General features: G+C 34.8%; 1 protein-coding gene across 1 annotated transcript; it reads right to left on the bottom strand.

Moving 5' to 3' along the window:
* Nucleotides 1-722: 722 nt before the first annotated feature.
* LOC111058655 (L-ascorbate oxidase) lies at nt 723-21662 on the bottom strand. The gene is made up of 12 exons (XM_039436567.1): nt 21522-21662; nt 18627-18764; nt 14399-14570; nt 14102-14222; nt 12548-12758; nt 11594-11814; nt 10843-11047; nt 8445-8659; nt 7083-7305; nt 4450-4662; nt 3257-3502; nt 723-2332 (listed from the first exon to the last, which is right to left on the bottom strand). Exons 1-12 carry the CDS (start codon nt 21565-21567, stop codon nt 2181-2183), a joined length of 2163 nt encoding a protein of 720 aa, XP_039292501.1. The 5' UTR covers nt 21568-21662; the 3' UTR covers nt 723-2180.
* Nucleotides 21663-23054: the final 1392 nt, after the last annotated feature.

Raw genomic sequence — 23054 nt, 5'->3', positions numbered from 1 at the left:
CATATAAATGCATCTAACAAAAATAGAAGAATAAGAGTCCTCTCCACCATTTGACACCCATAACCTGATAAGCAATACCACAAAATGGAAGGAAGGAAGCACAAAGAAGCATAATCGAATCCTTCCAGAAAACTCAATGATTCGACAAAACTCCCCAACGTTCTACAACTTTATTGTTCTATTACATGAAAGTATTTTATTAATTATCCCTGATAATATTCCATTACTTGGAATAATTTATGAAGTAGGCCTAATAATATTCCATTACTTGTAATAATTCATTACAACAATATGTATGAACCATTCAATTCATCATGGCATTCATACTATCAACACTCTTGATATGTTGTCTATCATAATATTATTTCTGAGAATAATCACCATTTAGATAATTATAACAACTACATCAAAATTATGTTTTTCATAATCCAAGTATAGTTTACTCTTCCAAGTTGAGCCTACCAGTCTCACTTATAGCCTATCTGTCGTGTCTACTGGCTTCGAGTTTGAATTCTCTGAAAATTGATGTTTCCTGAATCTTCGATGATGAAAGATTTCTGACAAATTCTGACGTAGGCTAATGATAATTCTGTACAATAGATTTGCTATTAATAGTGTCACGGTGAGGTTCGCCAAACAGCTTTGATAAGCAACTTTCTATAATAATAAGCTAAAAATTACAACTACCCACCTTTATTGGCTGTTGAAATAACAACAAAATCTATGATATATTCATTTATTAAGATCCAGATTCACAAACAGTTGTAAATGGTTTTCGAATAACCTATAACAGCATAATGAATGTTTGTTTACAATAAGGGTTAGTTTCTCGATGCAAACTGAGCCGGCTACCTTATCAGTCAGCTGATAACCGGCGTGTCTGTTTCTGATTGTTGACTGCTTGCTTTGATTTTCAATTTTATTATATTGTTTATTGTAGACTCTGACCTGCTGAAAAATCTGCTCATTATTCCCGTATATTTGTTTTTGCTTGTTTTCTCGTTTTTATTTGTAAAATTATTTATTTATTCTATATGGCACACCTGAGCTCATTTTCTTCATTGTAGCCATCCTATTGGTAGATTTGTTTTTCTGACCAGTGATTGGTCATTAACTGGTCATGTGACCTTTTCTTCCACAAGCCTTGCTTCTCAATTTCTGAGAAGAAGGAAGAAGAAAGGGAGAGATTAACTGAGCACGCTAATGGAGAGTCGTTTGTAACTCCTTTTTGTATTTTTTTGTCGTTTTAAATGTTTCTTTGTTAAATTTATGTAAGAGTGCTGAATTCAATTAATGTAGAGTTCCCGTAACGTTAGAATTTAATTTGATTGCCAAGTCTCAGTTAAAAAGGAGTTATCAATTATTGAAATCGCGAGCCAAATAATGAAGCCTAATATGATGCCATGCAGCCTGACGAAAGATGCCAGCCATGCAGTGAACAAATCTTCATGAGTGAGTGCGCGTATATTATGGGCCCATATTATGTGAGTGATTTTATAATATCATTATTTCAAAATCTCTTCGACTCAATTTTTCATAGACAAACTGGTATATCGATTGTAAAAATTCTGACGTTACACTGTCCAAACTTGAGTCGGGCAACCCTTGGGTGAAAGCACTACATGCTCATCCTTAATAAAATTATAAACTTGAAAGAACTTTTAAAAATTCAAATTATATTGTTTATGGGCTTAACCCTCCATTATCAAATTCATTTATTACTTATTGAACCAGCAATATTCTTATATGATTTAGTAAATTTAATAAATGCAACTTGTCATCACATGTTGTTCCTTAGTGACCCTGTGTTCGACCTTGCTTATAGCTTATTTATTTGCTAATATCATATCCATTTCAGAGGCTAATAGTAACCCATCATCGAGTTACTTGATCTTGAGAAAAAATAGTACAATTAATCCTTTGATTAATTGTCAGGAAAATAATCTAGTATACTCTAGACATTTTTCCCTATTTCGTGTGACAAGGGTACTTCCCAAAACAGGAATTAACCCTCAGATAAGTGCCGTCACCGACAGGAGACTGGTATAAACCCCCACAATAGCATTGATTATTATAATTTGATTATATTAATAGTATAATTAAAAAGTTGATTTCATAGCAACTCCTACAAGAAAGTCTGTATTAAAACTGTTCAAGCCTAATGCAACTGGAACTTAAAATCAGTCGCCGAGGTCTGGAGTTTCAAGGTAGTTGGAACATTTCGGGAAGTAATCCGGGGGTGGAGGATGGTCTCTCGTTGTTCCAACTTTCAATACGGCGCTCATTCCTCTCTCATGGTGCAGAGCGATATGACAATGCATGAACCAGAAACCTGGAAAAGCAAAACAAAGGAATAAATCATTATGTATCAACAATCATAAAACCTGGAAAAGCAATAAATCAGGATGATGATAATGGGGAATGTATGCAGAATGGCCTGTTACACATATTTCACGTGAATGTAATAGAGTGAAGTATTAGTATACGTGAGAAAAACAGAGCAAGCTTATAAAACTGAATTCATAATTTTCAGTGTAAGCTCTTTGTTCTCCTCCTAAACAATATCTTATTAAATGTGAATGAAACAGTACGGTGTGTGACTAAACTAGTATAAAGTGTGAGAGAAAAATAGAGCAAGCTAATCAATCACTGAATTTCTTTCTTCCCAATTTTACTCTCCGTGATTCTTTCTTCAACACTCATATCTCAAGTGGAGCACTATAAAGTATGAATAAAATCAAGCTGATCAAACTGGATCGAAATTGTTTTTATCTATTCCGGTAACAATAAGTTCTGGGCTGATATTCTATTATTCTCCATGATATAATAGTGTGACTGTGATACTGTGGAACATTGATAAAACAAACAGTATTACTGTGGAGAGTGATGTAAAATAGTGCAAGCTGATTTTGATCAAACCGCATTATTTATAACTCAACTTTTCTAGTATAGTAGTATTTCTTTAATAATATTGAATTCTTTAGAGCATCGAAGACACATGCATAAGAACATTTTTAATTCTAGTCAGCTTCCAGAAAAGAGTTTGACCCCATCAAGTAGGACTATTCAAGATTTTGCTATATTGTAGATGCTATAGGCTACGTTTCTCTTTTTCAAAGAATACAGATTTCTCCAATATATCAATACATTATATTGGAAGATATACATCTACTTCAAATTGCCAGTATTGGTTGTAAAAGGAATGTTAGATTTATTCATATGGAATGATGACAGTTTAAAGTGAATCTCAGTATACCTGGATTGTTGGCTATTATTCTAACAACTACATAGCCACCAGAAGGGACCAGCCAAGTATCTTTGAGTATTGGGTAATCGGGAGCAGTTATTTCTCTTCTCTCCAGCTTGTCAAGAAGATTCTGAAGCTCTTTGCCGTAATCCTCAGTTTCGAACAATCCTTGGTCAACCAAGTATTGATCGTAGCCATGAAGGTGCCATGGGTGGGATACTCTGTTTTTCCTCTGTGTTGAGTGATCAGGCTCCTCTATATAAATACAAAATAAATAATTATTATTTGTCAAGTTAGCGAATTCGTTATTTGACTAGTGATTATTTTATTTCTGTGTTTTTTTTTCATCAAATTATGTAATTATGTACCTACATTATTATGGCTCAAATATTCTGAAATCATTACTTACAATGACATCTCAAGATGTCCCGGGATATCCCGGAATATAATTCTCTATTCAATTGATCAAAGTAATTCTCCCTTTTTTTTGTTCAAAGTGTTGAAATGTGGGTAGAAGCTAACTTTAGTAGACAGACTGTCTACTAACTTTGAGTGACAGCTACTATTAGGGTTCACTAACACTTGATTATTCAATGTATAGGTACCGTACTCATTCATTTCATTTATTAGTACCTTTCAAATGTTGAGATAATTGAAACGGTTTGAGATATCGATATGCGGGTTCCGCCATTAATTTTCCTTTGAAATTCTGTATCGGAATAATTGTAGGCCTATCACATGATGACCACCTTTCCATTTGAAAAAATTAAGTTGGATTCAAAATGAAGCTGGATTCGAAATTTGGATCCATATGACGGATCCAAGATGACAGACAAAAGTATTGAACCGATAGAAAGGTTTTTTTCAATTGGAATAGGATTCCCATGAAACCTACTACTGTAATATCATAATAATTGTGAAAGATATATTTAGCTGTTTCCATAATAATTCTCACCAATTCTGTATAATTACAAGTTGCGGATCTCAGAGATCAATGCAAAGTGAAGTTGTGTTTAAAATTGATAATTGACAAACTTTTCAATATTTGGGAAAGTTGCATTATAATATAAGAATCAAGCATCTAAGAATGCCTTGTAGGAATCAAATCACTCCATGCAGAATATTGGATGATTTTCCATTCGTATCATTCCTTTATTTGAGACTCATTTATCATAAAAATACGATTATATCTATATAATCACCTATATCAACCAGGATGAGCTCAACAACAGATGGGTATTCCACTCGAAAGATATGTAGACAGTATTCGATTTCTTTCCATCTTCTAAATGGATTGTTCGATGAACAAAACAGGCATTCAGGCACATCTTCATACTGGGTAAGCAGAGGAGCTGGAGGCATTAGGAACGCAATACCGTTCACTGTGTTAGTCATAGGGAATGTACCAATCGCATCTGCAAGCAATCAAACATGTTTCTTAGAAAACAATATCAATTAGATTTATTCACAAAAGATAATTTCATACTCGTATTTCATCTATTCAAATTGAACGAAGAACAAAGTGAATATACCATTTATGCTCAAAAATAATTTAACCTGTTTATAATAATGTTAGCTGTTCTATAGCTTGTCGTAATTTGGATAATGTACTCGGCCTCTTACACTAGGAAATCTAAAAAACCACAGAAAAAGAATAACAAGAATTTCACTACTTATATTCTAGTGGAAAGGAATGATTCTGAGTAAGTTTTCCGGAACGTGCAACTTGACTCTCACTAAAGTACTGAAAATAATATTATATAGTTGATGTGGAATCCATTTTCATTGACAAAATATAGTGAAGCTGCGTTTACACCAAATTTATTAACAAAATCCTATACAATTGAACGAGAAACTTCTGTTCAGATGTTCAGATGTTTATATGTTTCTATTTCACCGAATCTCGAAAACGGCTCTAACGATTCTCACGAAATTTAGAACATAGTAGGTTTATAATATAAAGATTCAATTGCACAGGGTCTCATCCCTAGAAAAACTTGTTGAAGGACATTAAAAAGATATTATTATTAATCCTTGGAAGAACAGCTGATAATATAATAATTATTTCGTCGTCTGTTGGTGATGGAAGAGAGTGAACTAGTTCATGTGTGTGGGACTGTGTTAAAATTATGACTCAGCTGTTGAACTTATGTAATCATTCAATCAGGTACTTAGTGCCGGTTGCAAAGAACTGGGGTTATTTATAATCCTGATTAATTCCAGTAGATCCATATTACTTTCCTTGCCCTATTGCTTTCCAGAAAAAATAAGGTACCCTAATTTCAAGTTTTCTATACGTTTCAAGGTCCCCTGAGTCCAAAAACATTATTTTTCGGTGTTGGTCTGTGTGTGTGGGTGTGTGTATGTGTGTATGTCTGTGAACACGATAACTCCATTCCTAATCAACCGATTGACTTGAAATTTCAATCTTAAGGTCCTTATACCATGAGGATCCGACAGTAAGAAATTCAATAAAATTGAATTCAAAATGGCGGATAATTACTGAAAAAACATGTTATTCACGGTTTTCTCGAAAACGGCTCTAACGATTTTCTTCAAATTTATATCATGGATAGCTATTTATGAGCCCTATTAACTGACACAAGTCTCATTTCTGAGAAAATTGCAGGAGCTCCGTAATATTCTTGAGAAAAATGGCGGATAATTACTAAAAAACCATGTTTTTCACGATTTTCTCAAAAATAACTTGACCGATTTTTTTACAAATTCATACCCTGTATGTGGGTATGAACTATCATATATAACTATCAACCCTCTATCAACTGGCATGAGTCTCCTTTCTGGGAAACCAATGGGGGGTTCACCCCATCCTTGAGAAATGAACTTAGTAACCTCCTTCTCATGCATGAGGTAGGTAGGTAGCGCAGTTCATAAAAAGAACACATAGTCGAGATATTTCATCTGTAGAACAGCTGTTTTGACGACTTTGAAGAAATGACGACTAAAAAAATCATCGAATTTCGTAATTTACACATAGGAAAAAGTACTCCAAAAACAATTATATATATACACATATATAGAAGTCTGATCGTAGTTTCAAATATGAGCAAGGAAAGTTGTGTGAGTGTACCACACCAGATTTTTTTTGAAATGGTCTTCTCTGATTTGGTTCACGTGAAGTTAATCAGTATTAAAATTTAACCGGCTTTTGTGCAACTGGGCCTTTGTGAGGGAATTCTTTGCATTCCTCTGGGAATAAATCTCAATTTACTGTGATTAGATGGAACATTTCTGTATGAATGTTATTATAATTTTTCTTTTGTAATAAATTTGTTATGCTTTGTACTCCAGAGCGTAGCTCGGTCCCCGATATTGTTAATAACTTAATCATTATAGATTCTATTAGATTGAACATAACTTATACACAAGATGAACATTTGTTTTTGTCAAGTTCCTTTTAATCCAATAGAATCTATAAGGATTAAGTTATAACATTTTGTTGATAACTTTGGTGTAAACGCAGCTTAAGGGGACGCTTTCTGAGCTAGGTCTCTGATCTAGTTACACAAACTTTGTTTCTTGTCGTCCCTATTAATTCTAACAGATTGGAAAGAGCTTGGCAAACATATGATCATCATGTGTTTGTCAATTCATGTTTAATCTAATAGGATTTATAAGGACTGAAAATGTAGTGAAGTTTTGTGAATTGTTCATTACCCGTGACAAACCTCCTGTAGTATTATTATAGTAAGTAATATTTCGGGTTCTTCAATCTTGAATTCGAATAGTATATCAAATTATTGGATGTTTATTCATTTGAGTTGTTGGAGAACCAAATAATACAATTTCCGTGTAATGACTGGTTGGAACGTACTGAATGCCATTTTGATGGTGCCGTCTAAAGGATAAGCTTCGTCGATGTTGAAGTTGTATCTGTAATCTCCAAGACCGATGATTACTTGAGTTTTGAACTCATCAGGCGGTTCCAAGATGCCTAATGGCGCCAACTGATCACCTCTCAAATCCTTGTAGCACAAGTCCACTACTCCGTTGGCGTCTCTTTGTCCTGTGCATGGTACACTTGGATCTCCAAATGTCTGCAATATTATTATCAAAGTATTCATCAATTTATAGGCTATATTATTCATATATCAACACAATCGAAAACAAGTAATACTGAGTTCAAAACTTCACTTCTTTATGATTATGATAAAATATTTCACGATGATAACAAGTCAAAAGGACAAAATGACAAGTAAAATATGATGATTTTCATCATCATTCGTTTACTGACCGAGCGAAGTGAGGTCTAAGATTCAAGTCGACGGTTTCGCATTTCTCTTTATGTTTATATGTTAATACTAGCAGGGCACCCGTGCTTCACTACGGGAATGTAAAGATAAGATTATTTTTGTGAAATACCTTATAATATAAATTCGTTAACCAAAATCGTTATTGAGATCCATCATACAAACAAAAATAGCTTGCTGAATATAACTGTAGTAATAAATGAATATAGTCTCGTCACTGTCATACAATTTTGTATCCGGAAAGGTGCTCTCCCTAGATGATATTATATATAATATATATATATATATATATATATATATATATATATATATATATATATGTTCGCATCTCAAGCAGTTTTATTGGATTGGAGACGGGAAGAAGAATGTACATGCTGTACGAGCCGAACTACACCTATCTATAAATCTGTTCCAAGTTTCAATCAAATACAAAAAATCTTTTTCACAAAAACCTACGATTTCACTGGAAGCCTTTCCCTGTGATTACGGTTGTGATGACACAACAACGTTTGTCGATTGTGTATCATGTATCATGCATGCTCTACCGTTAGTAGCCAGCCTATTCGGTCACTTGTAAGACTACTGCAGCCCTGCGTCTGAAGCGACTGTCATGATATGACATATATTATTACAACTTTATACTATAAAGCCCATTCAGGCTTTCGGGTACAGGTAACGTACAGTCGAAACTGTCCGATGAAATGTAACGTTTGCGGCTGACCTTTGGCTGCACTTGAATATTATGTACCAGCAGGCTTGAGAGATCATAAAACAATAGTATATCTATATCAGACAATAGTCGTATTATTGTCATTACAGTTATATTATCAGCAAACCACTACAAAAACATTTTATTCGCAATGTAATGCAATAATTTCGTACAAATTTTGAATGGTTTGTGTGAATCTCGATTGTTAGCAACGTACTGTCTTGGGTGGAGGTAACGCTTTCTTCCTGGACAAAGTCTCGAAATCTATGTTGCCAGTCGGAGCATTTGGGCCATCCGTGTAAACAAGCAGAGCTTCTCCCACTGCGTTACCATCACGCAGGTTCTCACAGATCCCCATAGGCGAAGCATGTATCCAGTAGTAGTACTTCTGTGGATTCCTTTTGCCATTTATTATTACTCGTAAACGTTCTCCTATAGACAAATATTATCAGTGGAATTATTAAATTAATATGTTTCCGAACTACCGTGAATTGGATAGGGAAGCACTGCTAAAAGTCCCGTTTTTTCGTTTCTTCAAAATTTAAGCTTCAAAAAGCTTTGTTCATAATCTCCCGATAGATGCTCTTTTTGTATGATTTTAAGTTTCCATTTTGCAAATATTTTTCCATTAGTAATAAATTTGCTGATCAGATCCACCAAAAGCAAGGTAATCAATTAATTATTGCACTTACGAGACTTAAGAGTACCGACAGAGTCTCTCAATGTATGACCTACTAGAGTTCGTATAACTCAGTTTTTTGTAACTTGTTCTTCAGTTCTTCAAGTTCTATTCGAAAAAAAACAGACTAGCAGTATTGTTCCGTTTTCTCACATATATTACTCCTCCAGCTGGGGACTATATACTGATTGTATATGGAATATCAAAGTGAAAATTAATTGATTATGGGAGTCTAATAAATTGAGTTCAAATACTGATTACAATTTGAATTTGAGTTTTGAGAATTATAGAACGCTAGAGCATAAACCATGAATGAAGCATGAAGCATAAACCATTATGGAAATATGAGGAAATAAATTGAATCTTCGATTTGAATTATTCGAAATCGTGAATTTACAAGAGAGCCTTATTGTCGAACAGAGTTTTGCCAATCAGGTCACAAGGAATCCCATCTTGGAAAACAAGTTAACAAGCATTAGGGTAACCGTCCACTGGAACCGTATTCAACCGATCCGTTCGGCCGTTGGATCGAAAGAATCTGCCGGCCGTTAATTTGGCCGAATATGGTAGTCCATTGGAACCGTTTACGTCAGTCTAGTTCAGTAGTTGGCTGAACTATTGAAAATTGAATAAATATTGAAATAACTACTATCACAGCCACCAACATTTTTCATAAACAATGATCATAATGAGATTTTGAAAATTGAATAAACAAATATCATCATCATCATCATCCATCATGGACTAGGCTTGTAAAGCCTGTTCCGGTGTCCACCGCTTCCTCGGTCTTCCGACGTCCCTTTTCCCATCCAACTGTAACTTCCAAGCTTGTAGTGGAAGACGAGTTGGTGGCATACGGCGCAGGTGATTTGTCCATTTTAATCTGTATTTTTTAATGATTGCTGTTAGTGGTTGCACATTGCACTCACTTCGAATTGTTTCATTACTTATGTGGTCTCGTCTCGAGTATCCTTTTATGCTGCCCCGAAATGCCATTACTTTCGATTTCTGAGCTGATATAATCATATTGAAATCTGTACTTACAGCTTGAAGCCGTTTTATAACCTGAGGATGTGTGCCTCCACGATGGTGCGGCTGGATAACTCAATCCAAAGAAGGATAGGATTGAGTGAACTAAAACGGAACATGGTCAATGGCTCTGAAGGTGGAAGAGGAATTTATTTCCTAACAGCGGAAGAGGCAGATGAGCCTAGGAGGTGGGTCTCTGAATGAAACCCAGAGTGCGTCCAGGTGCTCTAAAGTGGCGGTCCCACTATTAGTCTTACTTCACGCAGGGCCCGTAACCCGGCTGGAGGACATTTAAAAATACTGGCAAGTGTACTAAGCAAGCCTCGGACAAGGACAGGATTAATCGGAAACAAAATAATGGAACTACTACTTCAAAGAATAAACAAATATAGCACACTAAATTCATTACAATAATCTTACCTTCAGATGCTATTTGTTCAGTGAATCTTTGTCTACAGATTCCTTTGAACATCACGACAATGATATATTTTTTCTCGCATATCCCACAATGGAACTAGCTCTTGAACCAAACTTATCAACTTTTCATTATCCATAGTTATAACTTTATAAAGCAGAACAAGTTCAAAAAACAAAAACAGAAAAGACTGTGAAACAATTTTGAGGTAAGGAGGATGTCTCAGCTCGACTTCGGCTGGATAGAGCCGGAAAATCCCATTCAATTAGGATCGAAATTGCAATTCCATTCCTAGAATCGGCTTGCAATGGACGAGCATCTATAGCTTTCTTTGTTGGGGGAACGTTCGGACGAATTCGGTAGTTTTCGGCCGATGCTAGTTCGGACGAAGACGGTTCTAGAGTACGGCCCACCTTAGAGTATAGTATTCAATGTTACAGGATACATGATTGAGGAAAAATAAATAACGTGAGTATGAAAATGGTAAGTTACCAGCTGCCAGTGTCACAGATCCGACCGTCCTCGGTTGAGCATCTCTTCCATCAGTACCAACTATTGTCATCAGGTGACTCTCCACTTGGATTCTGACAGGACAAATTAGGCAAGTGCCAGATATTATGTGCAACAGATAACTAAAATCCTTTCTGATCTTGTAAACTGTGAAAGGTGTTTTACTAAAATCACTGCCGTCAGAATTCTGTAAGAAAAAATTTAAAGATTCGAGATAAGTAACAAAAACAAGTGAGGAATTTGTTACTGGTTTTAACATCATTGATGTTTCCCAATTTGTGATTCACAAACTACTTTGTTGCACAATCTTTTGAATAAATTTTTTGTTGAATGTGATCGATGAGAAAATTTATTGATTAAGGGATGTTTGTTGGGTCGTTCTTCTCATTATTCAATGTACAGTTTTTGTACGTGGTATTATAAAGTGGGAGGATAGAGGAAATGTTGGTGGTATAATATTAGATTTCCAGTCCGTGAAGCTTTCTTCAGGATTCAACTTTTGAAAAAGCTGAATTTGAGGCTTTGTACCTCGATATGAGTCTAAATTGAAATGAAAAACGAGAGTAAGTACTATCGTTCAAGTTCTCAATAGCTGAAGAATATTATATAAATCATTAACAAGTAGTTAGAGAGATGAAAACTTTAGAAGAAAAATCAAAGTTAAATATTGAGAACATTTGCCAATCGCATAAAGATTGAACCTCATTCAATCTCTTAGAAGAAACTCTCATACCTTTGATCGACCTCTTCCATTGATCAAATAGGTGACAGGCATTTGATCGAAAGTTCGACTTTTCAACCCTTGATAGAATTCATCAGCAGTCACATGGAGCCAATCTTGTATGAAGATAATATGAGAAGGCAGATCATAATCATATAAATCTCTGTTGCTTTGTTGGTTATCTGGTTGACGCACTATTAGACTGCCTTCGAATCCATCTAGCTTCTGTAATCCTGTGGACAGAGAATATATTATTCATATTGGGATGTCAGGTTGGAGACGGGTAGACCGAAACTCAATCTTCAAAAGATGCCTATATTTGCTGATGAAGGTCGTAAACATGGCGGAGTCAAGATACCCTCACGCTTTTTACCACCTTTTACTAAACATTAGATTCAATGGTAATTGGATATCTATCGTAAACCGTGAAATGGAATCGGTGCCGCTTCAACATTTATGGACGGAATACGGGTTTGATGCTGTTGAATTGTTCAAAGACAGAATTCTTCAAGCTTATTTGAGGAGAATAATAGACGAGGATATATGTATGGCACAGAATTCGCAGAATTCGCCTTTCTACAGATTATTGAATCCCAACTATGTACTTGGCGAGCAGCTTATTTGTGAGCTGCCCATTAAAATGATAATATTTTGGAATTGGAATTCTCCCAATCAATGTAATGTCCTCAATGTGTGTATATAAATTTAGTGTATGTCCTTAATGTGAAGTTGATGTATTCATAAATATATACTTCAAAGCTTGTTCAAAATAATTGTTAATTTCCTATGAATGATTCAATTTATTGCCAAAGATTGTATAATGTAGTGTGATGATTGTAATAATATTGTATATCAACTCAAACTCATTTGTAGAGCTGTGCTGCTAACAAATAAAATGATTATTATTATAAGCATCTCAGTACTGACTTACTTCATTCTCTGATTCAAGTTGAGTGATAAACTCACCAGAATGTGAATGCCAGAAAAATAGTCCAGGATTGTCCGGTTTAAAAGTGTAACGAAAAACTTGGTGCTCCAATATGGGACACTGTGTGATCATTGGAACACCATCCATGTGAGGTGTGCCAGTTTGGGTCAGGCCATGCCAGTGGATTGTGATCGATGTTCCTGGCATTCCATTTTTCACATCAACTACAATTGTGTCATCCTCACAAACCTATTCAAGTGTAAGAAAATGGTACTTAACCACTACTCATAAATTGAAATTGAAATTATATTTATTCTTCTTCTTAAGAAATACTAACAATACAGAATATACATATATAAAACTTGAAGAAGGTTCCTCACATGGGCAAAGCCTGTACCCTTCTCACACACAGACTAAGTGAAGGGAATTATTCTACTATTAGTGTAAATATTTTGATTGTTGTTCATATTTTCCTTTTTGAGTATTGAAACTATTTTGTTTAATTTGATTTCAAAGTGCATCATGGATTTTGAATAATGACTATGAATCTTCAATTCCAGATTATTTTAATTAACAGCTCATTCGTGTGGTATTTAACCCTGTTTTTTCCTCCTCTCACTGACCACACATAGCTGCAAGTCTCCTGATATTAAGTCACCCCAATTAAATATCAATTTCCAATAATAAAAGCCTACCTCGCTTAATCAAATCTTTGAAATGAATGTGCATACTACTTCTCACTAAGATTAGCTAGTATAGGAGGCTGCTAATTGACTATAATACCCTCACACTATATTATTAATTTACTCCAATTCAGTCGTTTAGCTCATTCTCATTTATCAATTCCAGTTGAATTGTGGGAAGAAATCAATGACTGTTGTTAGTTAAAGGATAGCAAATGGCGTAATTCACCCCTTTGTGACAAAGCAGCCCAGCGCTTCCTGGTGGAGAATTTGAAAAGCACTTGCAGTTCTATTTGAAAAGCTCAACACAGTTCAGTCATGCTATCAGTAGACCAATCCACGGATCAAAATAATATAATATCATTGTAGTTGTACAGAATAAACTACCAGTAATCTTACCCAGACAGCCCAGATTTTTCCAGATATTTACTTACCAATTATTCTCATTCCTTCATTTCTTAGTATAAAATATTCTTTATCAATGCAAAGCTTATACAAATTGAATCTTTGAACTGGCTAGCTTCATGAGATCCTTGAAATCCTTGCAAATTAAAAAACCGAGTATAGTAAAAAGTTTTATCTGACGCTTGTCAACTTTGCATGGTATATAAGAGTGTAGATCAAATCAAATAAAAACTTCAAATGCTATGAATACATTACATATAAATTCATTTAGTTATCAATGCATACATAATACGTAATGATAATAATATTGTGTGACCTGGCTCGATCAGGTCAAGGATAGTATACAGTCCTATGTACTATCATCGGGCTCAGGTCTGGTCAGAGTTTTCAAGTCGCCCTTGATCGCCTCAGGGCTTCTGAGATGATGTAACAACGTGAATTATTATTTTGATAATATAATCACTTGTTGTCTGAAATAGAAGATGAGACTGAATTTTATCATACTTGAATCGAAGGCCCCGGCATCATATGGTTGACGACAACTACAGACTTCTCATAGCCATCAGCAGGAATACAGTGTCTTCTGTCACATTGTTCTATTGGGTTTGGGCAGTTACGACAAGGCCTGTAATAGTAAGTTCATCGAACAGTTTCATTCCACATAAATTCAATTGATGATAATCTCAAATACTTAGTACAGATACAAAACAAATACTCTACTGAGAATCACGTCAATTCATAAGGTTCACAGCAGAAAATACAATACCAAATAATTTAATCTATTTGACAAATTTTACTTACAATCCCATTGTCACGAAACGGTCAACATGGAACTTGTAGTAACATATTTTCGGATCATTCCTCTTGCAAGGTCTTGCACATAACGTTGCATTCATTTCCGCCCCAGGAAAATCGTATTCCCCACTGGCAACGTCATTGGGCTGAAGATACTGATACATTGGATCCATCATTTCTAAAGTTCAACACCAAACATTTGGTTTTAAAATAATGTATTGAATATAACTGTAGTCCAGTCAACGAAAGATTATAGAGGGAAAAGTTTGGAACACAATTTTCAACTCCACAGCTCTTCTAAAGATAGTAAGAGGATTGACATATCAAAAGTCCTCACCCCTACTCACTGTGCTAAAGGGGTGGGGGTGGTTTGAAAGTACCATTTTTTCATTTTTCGCATATATCTCGGAAACTATGCATCTTATAAGCATTTGTATTTCGAGAAAAATTGAAGCTCACAAAATTACCAACAGGTTTTGTCCTTTACATTTTTTCCATATCTCTAATAGTCTCTACTCTTGAAGGTGAGTCATCTTTTGAAAAAACACTTCTGTCTCCAATTTTTTCATCTTTTCGGCCTTATAATTTTTGAACGATTCATGAAAAAAATCCTTGCTGATTATGAGCTGATAGAACATCGAATTATATTCAATTTGATGTATAATTTCACTATTTTACGCATTTCCCTACGACTGTTGCAGCAGTTTTAGTGTTGAGAGTGAAATGCTCTGTTCAGCAACAATAGATCAGTTGACAATGAAATTTGGAGGGAATGTTTGGAATACAATTTTTGACTTTGCAGCTTTGTTGAGACTACTTTGGAGGTGAGCATATCAAAATCCTAACCCCTACATCATGTGCTGAAGGGATGAGGGTGGTTTGAAAGTTGTAATTTCCACTTATTACTTACATGCTTATATCTTGGAAACAATGTGTTCTATTGACATAATCGACTACATAGAAATGAAGCCTCATACATTTCCTACAAGTTTTGTTCAGTAGAAGTTTTCGATAAATCTTACACTTTTCGAGATATATATGTTCTAAAGTGATGCATTTTCGAAAAACCAGGGTTTCTTCCATTTTTCCGCTCTTTCAAGTCTTATAACTTTTCAACAATTGATTAAACAAGAATGTGCTAATCACGAGATTGTAGAGCATTAAATTATCTTTCATTTCATGTATAATTCGACTATTTCACGCATTCCCATACGACTGTTGCAGCAGTTTTAGTTTTGAGTGTCTTTGTTTGGTAGGAAGTATAGAAACACCCCCTGTGTTTAGTTCCGCAGACGTTCCAATATGTACTCAATATGAATGTTCATATGAAGCACACTGTCAATTTATGATGACAGAATAGAATGATATTCCAAGAAAGTCACTTGTTGCCAATCTTGAGATTTGACACTCAAAAATAAAACTGCCTGCAAGGTCGTATGGAAATGCGTGAAATAGTCGAATTATACATGAAATGAAAGATAATTTAATGCTTTACAATCTCGTGATTAGCACATTCTTGTTTGATCAATTGTTGAGAAGCTATAAGACTTGAAAGAGCGAAAAATTATGAAAAAGATTTCCACAGGTCTTCATGCTCTAAGGCAGATGTCCAATGTTTGTAGTGTCCAGACATTGAAATAGGTATACCATGCTGTAATTCATTCACATTTGGCATATGGACTTTGTATCTATGGCAGTACAACCAAAAAAAATTTGTACAAGATACTCAAGCAGCAAAAGAGAGCTATCAGAATATCCCTTAAGCTTGAAAGATGTGATTCAGTAAGATTGTTTTTCTCGCAGCTTGGGATTATGACAGTGTATGGGCAGTATATATGATGTCATCATGTTTTTTAGAAAGACTAATACAGAAATAAGAAAACAGACTCACAGCTACTTTACCCGTTATCAGCTAATAATCAGCAAGGATTTTTTCCATGAATCGTTCAAAAATTATAAGGCCGAAAATATGAAAAAATTGGAGGCAGAAGTGTTTTTTCAAAAAATGTCTCACCTTCAAGAGTGAATATCTCAAAAACTATGAGAGATAAGGGAAAAATGTAGAGGACAAAACCTGTTGGTAATTTTGTGAGCTTCAATTTCTCTCGAAATACTAATGCTCATAAGATGCATAGTTTCCGAGATATATGCGAAAAATTAAAAAATGGTACTTTCAAACCACCCCCACCCCTTTAGCACAGGGGGTAGGGGTGGGGACTTTTGATATGTCAATCCTCTTACTATCTTTGAAAGATCTGTGGAGTTAAAAATTGTGATCCAAGCTTTTCTTTCTATACCTTTTTTCGAGCATTCGTTGCCTGGACTATTGATGTATAAAATTTCATCGACGCATATCTCTTCAGTGTACGAGTAGTAGGCTCTTTATATCAATCTCTACTGGAACAAATTTTGAATTATTGATATGATTGTAATGATCAAATACTGGAAATGCGATTACATTCAATATTATAGTGTAGAAAAACATCTCTTCAGGTTGCCGAAATAATGTGAAAATGTACGTGGTTGAACTTGCATTGTTCTCAAATACTTCATTACTTCCGCACCAATACTAATAAATAACAATCATTGAAGATGAATAATTCTCTTTCAAATGTTTATTCATTGAAAATTCAGACTGGTCAAGACTTCGATCGAGGTGGATTCACCATCTGACAATCAGGCAGTTATCATCAGAATCATAGGATAAAGCAAGTGTATTGAGTATTCTGACCTATGAAACAAGAAAGCCACTGTCTAGCGGATAATGCACGAACTGATAGACTAATAATGAAATCGACGAAAATTCTGAATATTCCTGATTGGAGAGATTGAATTGAGCGTGTCAAAAATATAAATTTAATGTTATGTATATATATTTCTGGAGGATTACTTGATAGTTTTCAAATTGAATTACTAGTTTCCTATATTTTTTCATGATTGGCAGAAACATGTCTTGTCTTGTGTCTCCAAAAATAGATAATAAATAGAGGGTACTACTGTCGTAATTATGTTGTAGAAAAAATATATTTTATAGCAATACATATCGGCAAATTCTTCTCATCCAACTTGTACAATTTATCATATCACAGATCCATCCTTTGATGTTCACTCATCTATGTTTACTTAGTCTATGATTATACAGTAATTATATTTTTATTATCCAGAGGTACGGTAAAAAGGACGCACCTCCCCCAAATTGAGAAAAATTGAGCTTTCAACTTTCCCCATGAATTGAAAACCCAGAAAAATTTCGTCAGTAGTCATTTTTAATGTTAAGGCCGGTACAGACGCTGAAGTTTACCATCAGTATTTTGCTCAAGCAATAGTAGGAACATGGAAGTCATTGCGAGTGGACGGTAAAACGAAACGTGTGGACGGTCGTCAAGCTTAGAAAGTATCGGTCGGGAATCTTTTTCCAGCCGACCGTCCGTCTATGGCCTATTCACTAAACCCTAAATCGCGTAAAAATGGAGATAGAGAAATTGTGATTTCAGATTCGAATTCAGCGCCCTCCAATTAATAAAATGCCTCGCGTGTACTTCAAAATAAGCAAGATTTTTTCTCGATTGTATATAACGCCATTTAACACTGGTTTTTCTTTCTTGATTCTCATGATACTCTCAGAATTTTATGTTGATATTGTGATATTGTGATCATAATATCAATACACAATCACTGTGTCTCGAGATATCGCATGTAAACAAAGCCATTAAGCGATTAGCAGTAATATGCGATTACCTGTCATTATGTTGTTAAATAATTAGAATAACATGATTAGAAGACAAATATAGCATTATCCAGTTGAATCAGTCAAGAAATACGATATAATTATTACTTATCAACCGGATATATGGGATAACTTAGCTTGTGAGCACAAAAATAGGAAAACTGACCGACAAGAGACGGATGCGTGTGGACGCATTTCTACATCCTTCTTTTGCTTGAACCGAACGATCCGTCTTTTGTTACAGTGGAAGACTGACGTAAACTTGAGCATCTGGACCAGCCATTAAACACTGCCGAAATTTTTTGGACCCCCCCCCCACCCAAGATTTGATCCCCTATGGGCACTCTTGAATTATTTCTGGATGAGCATTTACATCTTAGCCTGATGAGCTTACTGAGTAAGATATAAATCTTGTAATTTTCCGCTCAATTCAATGTGTTGTCTTCCTTATTGTATTTTCTTATCATATTCTATATCATCTCATCATTTGAAGTTGATGGAACTCACTTTGTTCATGCTCACAGTCTCCTCCAAAGCCATGACGTGGTGAAAATCCGCCTGAAGGGTTCTGTTCATTTATATCCTCACCTTCACCTTCCACTTCAAATGTATTCAAGAAAACCAACAGTAAAATCATATTCAAAGCTGAGAAAAAAAATTATAAACCGATCAATAATCAAAATCATAGTAAATAATGTTTCGAGTTATTTGTGGTATCTGTCTCGAACAAAATAATAACTTTCTATTCGATCAACTACAGTATATTAAAAATACACCTCAATGAAGGAGTTATAGTTACTTCATGGAATAGTAAGAGAGGGAGAACTGACTATATCACAGGTTTACAGGATGAAACAGGGAAAAGAAACGTATGCTCTGAACCTATCTAATTGGTCAACTAGTATATTGGAAAAATCACCTCAATAAATTTATTGTTACTTTCCTTGCCCTATTACCATAGGTAAAGTATTGCTTTCCGAAAAAAATTAAGGTACCCCAATTTCTAAATTTCTATACGTTTCAAGGTCCCCTGAGTCCAAAAAAGTGGTCTTTGGGTATTGGTCTGTGTGTGTGTGTGTGTGTGTGTGTGTGTGTGTGTGTGTGTGTGTGTGTGTGTGTGGTGTGTGTGTGTGTGTGTGTGTGTGTGTGTGTGTGTGTGTGTGTGTGTGTGTGTGTGTGTGTGTGTGTGTGTGTGTGTGTGTGTGTGTGTGTGTGTGTGTGTGTGTGTGTGTGTGTGTGTGTGTGTGTGTGTGTGTGTGTGTGTGTGTGTGTGTGTGTGTGTGTGTGTGTGTGTGTGTGTGTGTGTGTGTGTGTGTGTGTGTGTGTGTGTGTGTGTGTGTGTGTGTGTGTGTGTGTGTGTGTGTATGAGTGTATGTGCGTCTGTGTACACGATATCTCATCTCCCAATTAACGGAATAACTTGAAATTTGGAACTTAAGGTCCTTACAATATAAGGATCCGACACGAACAATTTCAATCTAAAGCAATTCAAGATGGCTGCTAAAATGGCGAAAATGTTGTCAAAAACCGGGTTTTAGGCGATTTTCTCGAAAACGGCTCCAACGATTTTGATCAAATTTATACCTAAAATAGTCATTGATAAGCTCTATCAGCTGCCACAAAACACATATCTGTAAAAATTCCAGGAGCTCCGCCCCATCTATGCAAAGTTTGATTTTAGATTCCCAATTATCAGGCTTCAGATACAATTTGAACAAAAAGTTCAAAGTGGAAAAGATTGAACATGAGAATCTCTACAATTAATGTTCAGTAACATTTTCACCTAAAATTTAAAATAAGCTCGAAATTCGAGAAAATGTTATTATTTCAATGGCAACTGTTGATTCTATTAAATCATTCACTATGGAGAGATAGCAGACCTCGTGTGTCTACAGCGTTATTGTCCTGTCACCAGCTGGCTCTAATCTTAGAATAGTAGACTTGCGATGCGCGGGAACACTAGCGGGAACACTAGGTGATCAATTTTCATAACGGCAAGGAAAGTTGTGTGAGTGCGCCACACCAGATTTTTTTATATTTAAGTGTGGTGTAGTAGAGGAATAGTTGGATATTATATACATACGGACAACGTTTGGATTATTCCATTTCAATAATTGGGTTCTCTTTCTTGAACCTCCATTATTATACATTGGCTTTCATTTCTGAAGCGAGAGATGTCCAATGTTCTATCAATATTATCAATAATTCTTGTGTAGTTTATATACATTCCCTAGGTACAGTGTTACTCAAAATTAATCAAATTTCATGTTGGGATCAAAAAATGCTGATTTTACCATGGCTTACGGCTCGTTGTGAACCACTTAACTACAGGAACCTAGTCTACCACTTGTGTAATAATTATTCTAGTCTGATAGGTTATATTCACATGATATGCAGAGGTAATTCGATAATAGGCCTACATATACTACATATTTTTGTGAATTTTGAAATGATTGTTACTCCCTATTTCAAATAAAAACTTGAAAAAATGCCGATTTCTTTGCTCTATTATTCATAATAGGATAGGTTTGTTTGTTAATCGAAATCATTCATTATGAGGCAGCTGTATATTCTTACAATTATTCAAATGACCTGCTAGAGTTTCAGAGGTACCAGTATATTGAATGAAATATATTATATTGAAAGATATATTAAAAGACTAAGAAATTGTCAAAAAACCACTGATTTATTGATAATTAGAAACATTTCAAATAAATGTTGACATGGACGGTGTTGACAAGGACGCACAAGTGATTGGAGCCAGAGGTTGGAAAGCGAGGGCGGAAGACAGAGACGAATGGAGGCGAATACTGGAGGAGGCCAAGACCTGTAGCGGGTTGTAGCGCCACTGATGATGATGATGAGAAACATTTCAAGTTGATATTGTGGTAATTATTCATATTGAATGAAAAAGACTAAGAAATTGTCAAAAAACCACTGATTTATTGATAATTAGAAATGTCTTAGTCTTTTTCATTCAAACCACTGATTTATTGATAATTAGAAATGTTTCTAATTATCAATAAATCAGTGGTTTTTTGACAATTTCTTAGTCTTTTTCATTCAATATGAATAATTACCACAATATCAACTTCTCAACTACACAAAAAGTGTACCAGTATATACCAAGTAGGAACAAAAACTTATGATTCGATGTATCTGTTATTTTAGATAGTTATTCATTCTCCATTTTTTTAATTTCAAATGATTCAAAGAAGAATGAATGATTCAAATGACCTGCTAGAGTTTCAGAGGTACCAGTATATCCCAAGTAGGAACAAAAACTTATGATTCGATGTAGCTGTTAATTTAGATAGTTATTCATTCTCCATTTTCTCAATTTCGCCAAAATACACTAAGTAACAGGAAGAATACATTTTGAAAATCATGTTTGGCACTCACCATTGTTATTATCCTGGATATAATCCGGAATCATACAACCAAACATCTTACAAATAAGATGAGAACATATAGATTGAATAATATTTGGAACACGGCAATGTATCTTGGGGTACGCTGAGATAGTTGCCTTTTGTTGATTAGCAGTCTGTCACTTATGAATAACATGCTTGATTGAAATTATTATTTCAAGGACAGTTTGGAAGAGAAATAACTTCAGGGATTCTGATAGACATCTGAGGTAGAAAATTGTCGATGATTAGCATTATTGACAAATCGAAACATTGATTAAAACCACTTGAATAAATTATTATTGATTGGAGAGAATCAGCTTCTCAACCAAACTGTTACCGTACCGTAATTCAATTTTGAAAAAGTATTACACAATTATGAGTCGTTGTTACAAGGTCGAGAGAAAGTAGCAGTATTGATTGAACCCAAATCTATATAATCTATGTTAAAATGTCCATTTCCAGGTCTATATCAATCCAAGTCTATGTCTAATCAAAAGAGCTGGGCAGAAAATACTAGGTATTATCTATTATGAAAGCCAATATGATAACCCTATGTATCTAAGATTATTAAACAATGATCAAACTCCAGCATCTAGCTATCAAGAGTGCTTAACGTAGGTATAAATGACGCTGAACTTCAAGATCTCATCCAATGCATTTTTATCTCGTCACGTAACACAGTATAAATTGAACATTCTTCCATAATCTCTCGATTGTTTTTTTAAAAAAGGCAGCGATTCGATTAGATTCGATTTGAATTGAACGATCTTAGAATCAAATACATTTTTATATCACGTACTACTTATTACTCTAGGAATCAAACATTCCCAGACAAATTCCCAGGCATTACACAACTTTATTGAAAAAATAAGGACATAGGCTGAATAGAGGGGTCGGGATGTATAGTGGCAAGCAAAATTATCCTAGTTATGAATTAGGGGAGTTTGATATGTCTTGACTCAACGATCAAGTAGAAATTCATTTATTCAACTCCCAACCCCAACGGCTTTTGCATGAACCATCTTCACCACTCCACAACCTCATCATAGGATTCTAGCAATATTGGAGAGCCCTATTTGTATGTGAATTGACACATGATGTTCGAAAAAAATGTTGTAACAGAAGGATGATTACAGAAAGTATATTCTCAAAAATAATATCACAATACCATTACGAGATATCGTGACCGAATTTGTAAAGTAGCGAAAGTGCAAATTGGTTACTTTTCAGGAGTGCTTGAAAACACTTCTAGGTTCAACCAAAAATCAATAATTAATGCTAATAATTCTTGAACAACTGATTTCAAACCATTGAAATATGCTCTAAAAACGGTAATGGTAAAAAATAAATGAGTTTCATTTAATTTCATAATTACTTTCTTCATGAATTTGTAGTTATTTATTAGATGAGTCTAATAAGTAGAAATAAGAACTAAACCAAAAAAATAATGCAGATTCGTTACTTCATCAATATGGACAATATCAATACGTGCAAGATATTATACTTTGATAAACTAACGGGA

Source organism: Nilaparvata lugens, chromosome 10, assembly GCF_014356525.2.
Source record: "Nilaparvata lugens isolate BPH chromosome 10, ASM1435652v1, whole genome shotgun sequence".
In the NCBI taxonomy this organism is placed as follows: domain Eukaryota; kingdom Metazoa; phylum Arthropoda; class Insecta; order Hemiptera; family Delphacidae; genus Nilaparvata; species Nilaparvata lugens.
This window is presented reverse-complemented; position numbering and strand designations above follow the sequence as displayed.

Coding starts and splice junctions, on each gene's coding strand:
- LOC111058655 (XM_039436567.1), bottom strand. CDS start 21,567: ATGTTTGGTTGTATGATTCCGGATTATATCCAGGATAATAACAATG. Junction 7,306..8,444: donor CGTTACCTCCACCCAAGACA/GTACGTTGCTAA, acceptor ATAATATTGCAG/ACATTTGGAGATCCAAGTGT. Junction 4,663..7,082: donor CACCATCAAAATGGCATTCA/GTACGTTCCAAC, acceptor GATTGCTTGCAG/ATGCGATTGGTACATTCCCT.